This window comes from Eulemur rufifrons, chromosome 19, assembly GCF_041146395.1.
Source record: "Eulemur rufifrons isolate Redbay chromosome 19, OSU_ERuf_1, whole genome shotgun sequence".
In the NCBI taxonomy this organism is placed as follows: domain Eukaryota; kingdom Metazoa; phylum Chordata; class Mammalia; order Primates; family Lemuridae; genus Eulemur; species Eulemur rufifrons.
The window spans coordinates 72,549,957-72,561,676 of NC_091001.1; the positions used below are offsets into that span (position 1 = coordinate 72,549,957).

Consider the following 11,720-nt stretch of genomic DNA (forward strand, 5'->3'; position numbering starts at 1 on the left):
GTAAGACGGAAAAAGAAAAAAGGGTGAAGAAAAAGTTCTAGTATAGTTTCTACTCATAATTAAGAGAGCAAAACCAGACCTTTCAAAATTAGTACTGATATATTTGATCCTACCAGATGGTGGGCTCCAAGAAAGCAAGCATGTTGGTTCACTATTGTATCCCTAGGGCCTAATGAAATGCCAGATACATAGCAAGCGTTTAGTGTGTGTTGGTGAATGAATCCCTTCATTCGTAAATGAATAACTAAACATGGCATAACTCTGCCCAGCTGCTTCCAGGTGTTCTCACATCTGCTTTTAAGACTAGTCTCTACTGGAATGAGCAAGTTAACTTTAATATGTTAAATTATCTCCTTAAAAGGTGTAACTATTAGTCAGGTGGATGAAGAAACATATTCTATATTTGCACCAACCCCTGGTGCTATGCATGAGGCAAGAGACTTCATTACTGAAATCTGCAAAGATGATGTAAGTATAGATCTTTAGCTGCTTTTTCTACTTTTTGTTGCTGTTTTCTTTATGAATCTTATGGCTTATTTTGTACTTACAGCAGGAGCAGCAATTAGAATTTGGAGGAGTGTATACTGCCACAATAACCGAAATCAGGTAATATCAAGTAATATTCTATGTTGGTTTTTAAAAGATTTATATTACAAGCCCAGGTTAACTTCACATTTGCTTTATTTACTTTGAAATCATAAGGTGTTTAGATTATGTGTCAGTTACCATGTAATAATAATCATGTTATTTTTTAAGGTATATTTTATTTTTTATACCAGTTTGTAGATTTTCAGTAACATGATTCTGTGGTTATAATTATGATAAATTCTTGTAACTAAATTGGTTTTTTTTTTTTTTTTAGTTTTACTGTGGAGGGGAAGATAAATTGTTTTCTTTAACCAAATTTTCTACCATTTTCATTTTCCCAATAAACAATCAATAAACAGGCCCAAAATAGACTTAGCAATATTTCCTTTTTTAAAATATTTATTATTATCATTATCATTATAGATGGGGTCTCATTATGTTGCCCAGGTTGGGCTAGAATTCCCAGGTGCAGACACACACCACCATGCCTGGCTTTGGTGGCTTTTTGAAAGATAGTACTATTACTTAATGCTTAATTAGCACATATTTTTAAATGCCATTTTCAACCTCGAAGCATTTTTTTTTTTTTTTACCAGCTAAAAAGATTATGTTTTGAAGATCAGGAAATCCCCTTAAGAAAAAAAGGAGATTTTCTGATGCAGCAAGAATGTTCAAAGCTATTTGAAATGAATAATAAAGGACAATGGGATAATTTGTTTAATCTCGCAGGTAAAAATAAATGGGATGGCTTATTTTAGTAGACTAGAGGAAAAAAGGCCAAGAAGCTTTTTAATGAAATAAGCATCCCAGTTTATCTAAGCACCTTCTGTAAGTCACTACCTAATAGGTTAATGATATTCTGCACTATTTTAAAATATTTAATGTCATTTCAAAAATTTTTAGAAATTATGAAGACATACAGAACAAGAATATATATTCTAAAAGCTTTTTTACTGCACATCTTTTATCTTTTCTTTGTCCTTTGATTCACAAGTATGTAAATATAGGTTATATCTTCAATGGAAAAGTAAATATCTGTTTTAAGTAACTATACTTTTTATAGTTAAAAACATATGCTACAGTTGATTTTTTTTTTTTTTTTACTTTTTTCTCCTATGAAAACATAATCAGTTTTATTTGTCAGTTGAGATACAGATACTTATTGTTTTAACCAGGCTTTTTATTTCCTTTTTGTAGAGACAGTGGAGTAATGGTAAAATTATATCCAAATATGACTGCAGTACTACTTCATAACACACAACTTGATCAACGGAAGGTAAAAAGATTGATAACTACCTTAAAATTACCATATTGAAATTACTTAGGTTGGTGAGATTTGTACACTTTACCTATTGCTAGCCTAAAGACAGAAAAAAAATGGCAGAGATGCTACTGGCAAAAGGTTTTACAATATTTACCACAAATACTTAAGTTTCTCCTTCCATGATGGAATAGAAACATTCTGAGTGTTTTGAGGTAGAAAAACATCTAGACCTAGCTCATAGCAGTTACTAAAAATACCTACACATAGCCCTGTCTTCCACTGACTAAACAATCATGGCAACGTAATTCTTAGGGTGTTTTAAAATTTAATTTTTGTTATAATTCATACATCTGGAAGAATATGAGACAATTCAAGAAAACAGTGGAGGAAGTAATAGGAGTGTCTATTTTTACCATATATTAAAATATAATCTAAAGTTATAGAGAATAAAATAGTATATTACTGGCTCATAAATATATAATTCATACAACAGAAAAAAGGGACCAGAAACAAACCCCGTTGTAGACATGGGACTATAATACATGCTAAAAGTTGTATTATAGTCAGTGAAAAAATAAACTTTATTTAATAAATCATATTGGCACAGGTGATTACCTTAAAGCAGGGTCTCTGCTCATTTTTATGCCAAAATCCTATCTGGATCAAAGAGATAAATGTAAAAAAAAACAAACAAACTGAAATTTAGTACTGGGGAAAACTTTCTCAGCATGATATCAAAATATAAACAAATTGATAAAATTTGACCTCATAATTTCTTAAAGTTAAATGGCAAAAATCACAATAAGGTTGAAAGATGGTCAATAACCTAAGAGAAGAATGCTTATAACATATGACAGAGGCTTAGTATACAAAGGGCTTTTGTAGATCAGTAAGAATGATGATTATCAGTAGAAAAATGAGCAAAGAACATGAACAGACAAATCATTTTTTTAAAAAGCCAACCAAGATACTCAAGATCAACAGCAACTTTTTAAAATGCAAATAAAATCAAGATATTTTTAACTTTCAGATAGTTGAAAATTCCCAATGTCGATAAGAAAAAAAAATGGACATTTTCATTCATTATTATAGGAGTATAGATTGGGATAAACTTTTTGGAAGGTGTTTGGTAAATGTCTATGAACCTAGAAGTTCCACATGTAGGACTTTTTTCAGAGAGGATAATTAGAGTAGATGAATATATGATCAGTGCTATACTGTAACTTTTCCTCAAGTTTTTATTTTGAAAAATTTAAAGCCTACAGAAAAGCTGAAAGGATAATACACTGAACACTTATATACCTTTCAACTAGATTCACCAGTCATTAACATGTGCAGCATTGGAATTTAAAACAAATTAAATGACCATCTCTAGGAGATTGGTTAATTAATTTATACAGTTTGAATGCTTACCTGTAATCCTTCAGGTATTAATTGCAAAAGACTTCCTTAACCTATAATTGAATGAAAAATGAGCAAATTATAAAACAGCAGCACAGAGAGGTCCACTTTTATAAATGCAATATAAACCTACTAAACAGAAATTTGAAGGGATACTCATTGAAGTGTTAATAGTAGTTATCTCCAGTAGAGGGGTTTTGGATGATTTTTACATTCTTCTGAATATATCTATATTTTAAATCTTTGTAATTAACAGATTTTACAAACAGAAGAATCAATAAAGCTGTTTTCCACTTAGGGAAAAATTTGTACTTCTGTAGACATTAGATAATTATGCACAACAATTAACATATTAACATGTTTTCTTTCAGATTAAACACCCCACTGCCCTGGGATTAGAAGTTGGCCAAGAAATTCAGGTACCTGTGTTCAACCTTTTAGGCTAATAGTTGTACATTGTACTTGAAGTTTCAATTATTTTTTTCAAAAAGTAAGTTGAAAGAATAGAATCAACATCTTTGATGTACATTATTTAAATGCTTTTTTTTTTTTTTGAGAGATGAGGTCTCTGTATGTTGCCCAGGCCTCAAACTCCTGGCTCAAGTAATCCCCCAACTCAGCCTCCCAAGTAGCTGGGACTGCTATGCCACCGCACCCTGCTCAGTGCTTCTTTTTTAACCTCATGGTTGCTTAAACAGACTCATAAAGGATTTAAGACACAATTCTTTCCCTCAGTTAGCTTACAGTTCAGCTAAAACAGTAGTCATCTTCAGAGCTTTTAAAAAATACATGAACAGGAAAAAAATAATAATAATAATAAAAATAAAAAAATTCATGAACGGGTCAGGGTTGGCTTTGCAGACTCAGTAATTTGGAGACAGACATGAGAAGTCTGGTAATTTAACTTTACTGAAGACTCTGAATTTTATCTTTGAGGAGTTGAGACTTTGTTTCTCCACTACTTGAGGCCGAACGTTTTTGAATTTGCTATGAGCCATGTTGTTCAGGCCTAGAATTCTGATAATGAAATTGATCTTTTTTTTGTAGTCCTTTATGAGTAGATGAAAGAAGTCATTGCCAATCTGGGTTTTTCTGGCTGTACCACATTCTGTTCCAGTTATACCTAATACTCATGACCTAAGTAACTTAAGGCTTCTAGTTTATTTCCAAGCCGTAGTCCCATTGTTCAAGTAGCCTCCAGAGAAAGATAAGAACTAAGACTGTATAAGGTTTTTTTGTGTTTGGTTTTTTGTTTTTTTTTAAACATCAGAAGGGACTTTAAACCTACTATGTTTTCCCTGACTTTTCATTTTTCAAGGTGAAGCCAAATGAACACTAATGTGATGGTTTTTTGAGCAGTAGTAAAAATCTGAGTGACCTAAGCATAATCTTGTATATTTTGTAGCACAATTAGGCTCAGAAAGCCCTTGCCTAGGATCATTCCCCATGGCTTTGACTGTTCTTCCAATATAGCACTTGGCCTGGAGAGAATAAAAATGCGCAGATGACTTTAACAGATTATAATTGGACAACTAAATGCCCCTGTCTCTTTTTTTTATTATAACTACTAAGTGTATACCTCCACTTAGCACTGAGCTGTGCTTTCAGTGAATAAGTAAAAACAATCATTGCCTTATCTGGACCATGTAAATTTAAGTGTCTTTTAATTTGGATGTCACTCAATGTGCTGTGACTTTAAAAGTAGATCTATTTCTTTGACATAGGTGAAATACTTCGGACGTGATCCAGCCGATGGAAGAATGAGGCTTTCTCGTAAAGTGCTTCAGTCTCCAGCTACAACTGTTGTCAAAACTTTAAATGACAGAAGCAGTATTGTTATGGGAGAACCTATTTCACAGACATCATCTAATTCTTCCCAGTGATTGTTTTTAAAGAGAATCCTAGGGTGATATGCTGTAGAGAAAAATTTTAGTATCTTCTGATGTGTAGATTTATACATAATATAAATATATTCTAATTATTTGTATTAAAATGCTCATTTACACGTGCCATTTTTTATTTCAAGAGCAACTCATATTCTTTTAATCTTATTTACATCACAAATCAATAAATATTTATTATTAAAAGTAAATCATGTATACATCTTAGGAAAGATTACCCTTTTGTTTCTGTAATTCTTAAACATCTGAATCTATTCTATTCTATTCTAATCTATTCTATTATATATGCTATTATAATGGATCTCTTCCTATATATCTCATTTTTCTTCATTATATACACCAGTGACAATATACCCTTGGTCATCTTACGGCTCACAAACTGGAACATGCCATGTTCAAAACCAGTGCCTATCTCCTCAGAACAATTACCAGATATTATAAGTTGAGGGAACTAATTCGACCCATTTTTAATAATAAGATGCCTTTATGTATGTGTGGTGGCACGCACCTGTAGTCCCAGCTACTCTGGAGGCTGAGGCAGAGCTTGAGCCCAGGCCAGGGGTGTACAACTTCCAAGACAGAAATGTTCTATTTTCTGGGCTCAAAATACATTTTGTCCACGTCAATCACAGCAATTATCGGGCTGTATTTTTATGTACTATATTATAATGACTTAACTCATTTTCTGAGGTCCCCTGTAGATTAAAATAAACTATGAATCCAGATTTTTTAATTAGAATTTGTTATGTTTTTCGTCAGGCGCCTGCTCTGTGTAAGACACTGTCACGTGTTTTAGTGTACTGCTGAAGGGTGTCCACACGTAAGTGGTCTAGTCAAAACATAAACACGTTTTGACAAGACCATTGATAAGTTATGACTACAACTCCCAAGGTGCACTGCAGGGTCAACGTGCGCACCTCGCCCGGTTTTCACTTTTCAGGCTGCTGGGTTGTAAAGGACTGGCGGCTGAACAAGCTGAGCTTCTATTAAAGAACGAATAAAGGGATTCTCCTAAGAACGAACAGGGATTGAAATAAATGACAGACACGCTACGACGCCCAGTGCGTGACTCGTATCCACTGCACAATGTGTGACAAGCAGCGTGAATGCTGAGAGAATTCTTCCCTCGGCTATTCAGTGCACAAGACCCGTCCATAGATAATGCAGGAAATGCCCTCAGGAAACTAAAATATCAACACAATGCTCGCAGATGTGTTAGGGAGGTAGCTCTCTGCCACTTCCCTAAACTTCGCAGATTTTCTGAGGTTGCAGACACGGTAAGAGCACTGTATTCTCCCGAAGCGGAGAGTGCTTTTCAATGGCCAGCTACTAAGAGCCAGACCGTGAAACGGTTTGGCGGGAAATAGGAAACCGTCTACATACTTGTACGACAGTCAAATCGCCTGGAGATTTTAGCGTCCAGACACTTCCTGGGCAGCTGTTTAATTCTAACATATTCCATAACAAGTTTTAGTGGATTTCGGTTCAGCTGAGAAGACTCAACATTCCTTCGTCTTTACAGAAAGAGGTTTAAACCGCACCCCCCGCCCTTACAGGCTGACAGGGTAAACCTGCCATTAAGGAACGTGAGCAAATTATGCTCCTGGTTAGTCTCATTCAAGGCTGCGTACATCCCCGGTTTACTTCCCCGGTTTGCTTTGTCTTCAGAGCTGAGTCCCAGCACACGTCACATGCCAGAAATCCAGCAGCGACTCAACGAAACCCCTACCACGACTCTGCTTCTGCGGTCTTCCACAGACAAGCGTCTCCTGACGCAAGCGAGCACCGACAAATCGCGAGAACCTTCCGCTCCACCGAGATCCCAGGCTAGGAGGCGGGGCCGAGAGAGGAGGAAGTCCCCCTTAGACCCTCCCACCTCAATCGCGTACCCTTCCTCGCGAGAGTGCCTAGCATTCCGGCCTGTGAAGCGCGTGCAGAAGAGGAGGTCTGTTCGTTGGACTCGTCGGCCGCCGTAGCCCCTGATAGGACAGCCCGTGTGAGCCTGCTGGAGGAGGAAGAGAAAGGCAGAGAGAGTCGGATTACAAGATGGCGGACCTGTAGTAGTTACCGCGGCGGCGGCGGCGGGAGAGCGAGCGAGCTCTGGGGGGCAAAGAGAGGGGAGGCGGGTGTATGCGGGGGTGAAGTGAGAGGTAACGGGGACTCCCAGCGGGGGTGTCTCGGTGGCTCTTGTCATCGTTTCTCGTGGCTGAACCTTTGGAGCCATGGTGAACTCGGGCCTCTTCGGAGCCGCAGCCGCCGCCACCGCCACCACCACCGCCGCTACCGTCTCTCAAGAGTGAGGGGCGTGGACGAGGTGAGCGAGGAGGCGGCGGCTGAAGCAGAGGGGACAGCAGCCACCATGTCGGATACGCGGCGGCGAGTGAAGGTCTATACCCTGAACGAAGACCGGCAATGGGACGACCGAGGCACTGGGCATGTCTCTTCCACTTACGTGGAAGAGCTCAAAGGGATGTCGCTCCTGGTTCGGGCAGAGTCCGACGGTAAGGTTATTGAAACGGTAGGATAGGGAACAGTGCGTCTGGTTGAGGCACAGCCTGGGGTTTAGGCCTTGGGCTCGGCTACTGTTACTACCATCTCTTGGGACAGCGCATTGGTCTTGAGCTTGCCCTTATCTACGGTAAAAACAAACTGTCCGGATTTGAAGCTGATTCTCTGTTCCCCCGCCTCCCATCCCTATTAAGGATTTGACTCCTTCCTCTCCAATTCCTCCTTTTGAAGAGGGGAGGGCGTGAGAGAGATGGAGGAAGTAGTGAGACACTACGTAGTGACTGCTCGCTCTAGGAAGCTAACATCCCGTCCCCCTTTATTTATCTTCTCATCCATTATTCGTCTAGTACACAGGATTTAGCGAAACTTTTCTGAGTGTCCTTTTTCTCTGGATTTTCCTTGCGGGCCCCGGTTGCTGCAGTCGACAGGTGCTGGGGAAAACCAAAAGGCACCTTTTCCTGGAGTTATTGCTGACTGTTGCCACGATACATGCACGCACAGGCACATACATCTTTAGTCTGGGATCCCTCCAGGCGGTCTTTGTAGAAGGTGCTATGAAAAAGTGAATACCTTAGAGTCTAAACAAGTTAGGACACCAAAGCAGATTGTAAACTCGTATTCGTTGATTTATTGTAAAATATTTTAAAATTATAAAATGTAGAGTCATAATTAAAACACCTTTTACAGTGCCACCTAGGTGTCTCGATTTGAGCAACTGATATGTGCAGTTAACAGAAAAATAACCACCTTTATTCTTGGCATATTTTGTATTCTTGCACTTTCTCTTTTATTTTAAATAGTCACAGACATTTATTCTTACATAAGGTGTTCCTTTGTTCTTAATGAGAAAACGATAAATGCAGCACTGTAATTTGTGTACTAAGTATTTAGATCCCTGTCATGGTTCTTTGTAATGTGTTTTATTTGGTAAACTGGGAATGCAATAAACGTTTATTACGAAGAGTGGCTTCAAGTAGTCATTTAGACCTTAAAATTTTCATTTCAGTAAAACTTTAATAGTCATCTATTCTCATCTTCTTGGTCTGCATGTTGGTTTTAGGTGGATTTTCTTCTTTAAAGGTTTATCAGAATAGAATGAAATATTTTAAATTAAATAAGCCTACACCTGGAAACAAGATGTGAATTGGAAGACATTTTATTACTTCAGATGTCTGGCTGAGGAGACATGAAAAGTTTGGTGGTTTTTTAAACGTATATTTTTATTCAGGGTTTTATCATTTAAGATTTACAATATATTATTTTTTTTATCTTTCAGGATCACTACTCTTGGAATCAAAGATAAATCCAAACACTGCATATCAGAAACAACAGGCAAGTAGTTGTTTATCTTTAATTTGAAAGACTTCATCTGTGATCAAGAAGTATTAATCTGACAAAGATGGGAAAGCTTTCCTGACAAGAAAAAAACATGTTTGGTAAACAAAGTTACAGACCATTTGTATTTTCTTTGCAGGTTAAAAGTTTCAGACTGAAAAGTGAAAGTTTTTTGTACTGGCAATAATTTATTATGACCATTGAATTGAGCCACTGTTAGTTTATGTTAGAATACAATGTATTCATTAGTCTTATTTTACTATAGTTAGACAGGTCTCTTCTGTACCTTGTACTCTAAATCTTTTATTCTGAATCATGCTTAAAGGAATGGCATAAAAGAAAATTCAAAGGGATACTCTTTAAAGCAAAGAAAGCCTATTTGTGGTGTGAAATTAGATCTTTGACTCAAGTAAAGGTAGAAGTTTTGAAGTAGAAGCATTTTTGATTATTGTATTTTTTTAATATAGTAATCAATGGATACTTTATGAAAGTGTACATTGCCAATTATGTAACATTTTCTGTTAATATTTATTGTCTTATTTGGGAAAGAAAACCTGTGTTGTGTTTTAGCATGCCTAATTAATCTGAAAATGGTAGCAGTGATTCAACCTTTTTTTCTGTAAATGTTTTTATTTTTATTATGAAATATATCAAAATTGAAAAGTACAGAGAATAATATAATTGGTGTCTGTAACACCACCAGATTTAACAATGTTAACATTATATCATACTGTTTCAAATCTTTTTGTAATGTTGAACATTATGGATAGAGTTTAAAGCCCCTATGTATCCATCCCATTCTATCCATTCTCCATCCTCCTCATAGGTAACCACTATTCTGAAGTTGATGTGTATTCTTTCTGTACATGCTTTTATACCTTTTCTGCATATGTATGTATCCATAAATAATATGTAGTCTTTTGTGTGTTTTTAAACTTTACACAATTGGTATCATACTCTTACATGTATTCTGCAGCTTGCATTTTTCACACATTTATTTTGAAGATTTGTTCATGTTAACAATGTAGATCTAGTTTTCTTTTTAAACACTGTATGGTATTCTGATGTATGATATACACCTATTGTTAGACATTTGGATTATTTCCAGTTTTTGTGTGTGTGTGGTATGTAAAGTCAATATGGCAGAGATTATTGAAGGAAAACAAATTATTTTAGGATGATACTTACAGCAACAATGCCTACTTTCTTCAAGGTCTATGAAAATTTGGATGCCCAGAAACAAATACTTCATAGTTGGAGGAATAAAATTGTTTATTGCACAGTTTATTAATAGTAAAATCTTACTGTTAAATAATTGTTTTATGTATGCAATACATTCTTAATCATTTCTTTGAACTATTTTAAAATTTTCCATATTCAATTAGTAGCTTTTTCCTCTGTTTAAAAAATGTCATGTGTTCTTTTTGGTGAAGAATCAAATTAAACATTTGTCCTGAATTGAACACCTGAAGATGTTTCCTATACCTTAGATATTTTAAGGTAGACATTTAAGTAAATTTTTCTAAGTCAGCCAGGCAAATGGTTACTCTCTGTCTTTGCACTAAATTTTACCAGATAGTCACTTTTGGTTTGTTTTTGTTTGTTTGCTTGTTTGTAGGGAAGGAAATACTAATATTTTATTAGCATTTTTCCCTTACCTGCATGAATATAAAATTATCAGGAACTTTGTTCTTAAATGTGACTAAGTCATAAGCAGTTCCCCACAAATTTAGTTATAATATGGGTTCTTCTCAGATGGTATATAAGACCATTAGCTGTTGTTACTTTGGAAAGTTCACATTTTGGCAAAGGTTCATACATAGGATAGTCCCCAACATTAAAAATACACAATGGTTCTATGAATATTTTTTAAATGTTTGGACATAGTTTCCTGTATAATATTTACTACTAGAAAATTGGCTCTAGATAAGTGGCATTTTTATATAGTAAAAAGTATTGGAGAAAAATGCTTTGTTTAAAAAAATTTTACACCATCATTTGAAAATGTTTTGTTACTAATCACGTTTAAATACTCTTAGGGCTTTTTTTAATTGTTGTTTTTTAGTTGAGGCTTTTTTTTTAAGTAAATAACATTCAGGTATAGAATGGAACTCTGGTAAATGAGAAGAATATGAAAAAACTTTGTATATAAAAATGAAAAACCTGTGTGAATAGGGTCACTCGTTTTATTTTATTTAAATGGGGTGAAGTTTTTATATAGAAATCAGAGAGCCATTTAGGGGTTATGTAAAACACAATTTCCTTGAAATAGATTCACTTTTTTCATATTTTCACCCCAAATCTTGTTCATTTTGTACTTTTTACCAAGTTACACAAATTGGGATTTCTGAAAGCATTTAAAATTTTCTATTTGTTAGAATTATCCTTTATAAAATGCCGTCATTTAAGTTATTCAATGAATTAGTCTCGAAAATTATCCATTTCCTAAATTTACATGAAATACATTGTTCATTAATGGCTTTATAAATTTTTTAAATTTTTATTGTTTTAGAGACAGGGGTTCTTGCTCTGTTGCCCAGGCTGGCCTCCCTCCCGGGCTCAAAGGATCCTCCTGCCTCAGCCTCCCAGATAGCTGGGACTACAGTAGTGGGTTTTGTTTTTCTGAGACGGGGTCACCTGGGCTAGAGTGCTATGGTGTCAGCCTTGCTCACACCAACCTCAAATTCCTGGGCTCAAGCGATCCTCCTGCTTCAGCATCCTGA

General features: G+C 35.8%; 2 protein-coding genes across 7 annotated transcripts in view; both read left to right on the forward strand.

The window, feature by feature from the left end:
• The window catches only part of PNPT1 (polyribonucleotide nucleotidyltransferase 1), a 42,503-nt gene extending 37,332 nt beyond the window's left edge, over nt 1-5,171 (forward strand). For both annotated transcript variants that reach the window (XM_069494110.1, XM_069494111.1), the window contains 5 exons: nt 362-468; nt 551-606; nt 1,786-1,864; nt 3,625-3,672; nt 4,978-5,171. In XM_069494110.1, the coding sequence (XP_069350211.1) occupies nt 362-468; nt 551-606; nt 1,786-1,864; nt 3,625-3,672; nt 4,978-5,136 (449 nt within the window). In that variant the 3' untranslated portion in view covers nt 5,137-5,171. The remainder of the gene's footprint in view (nt 1-361; nt 469-550; nt 607-1,785; nt 1,865-3,624; nt 3,673-4,977) is intronic.
• Nucleotides 5,172-7,116: 1,945 nt separating this feature from the next.
• Nucleotides 7,117-11,720, forward strand: part of PPP4R3B (protein phosphatase 4 regulatory subunit 3B) — a 63,637-nt gene continuing 59,033 nt past the window's right edge. For all 5 annotated transcript variants that reach the window (XM_069494023.1, XM_069494027.1, XM_069494025.1 and 2 more), the window contains exons 1-2: nt 7,117-7,655; nt 8,939-8,994. In XM_069494023.1, the coding sequence (XP_069350124.1) occupies nt 7,514-7,655; nt 8,939-8,994 (198 nt within the window). In that variant the 5' untranslated portion in view covers nt 7,117-7,513. The remainder of the gene's footprint in view (nt 7,656-8,938; nt 8,995-11,720) is intronic.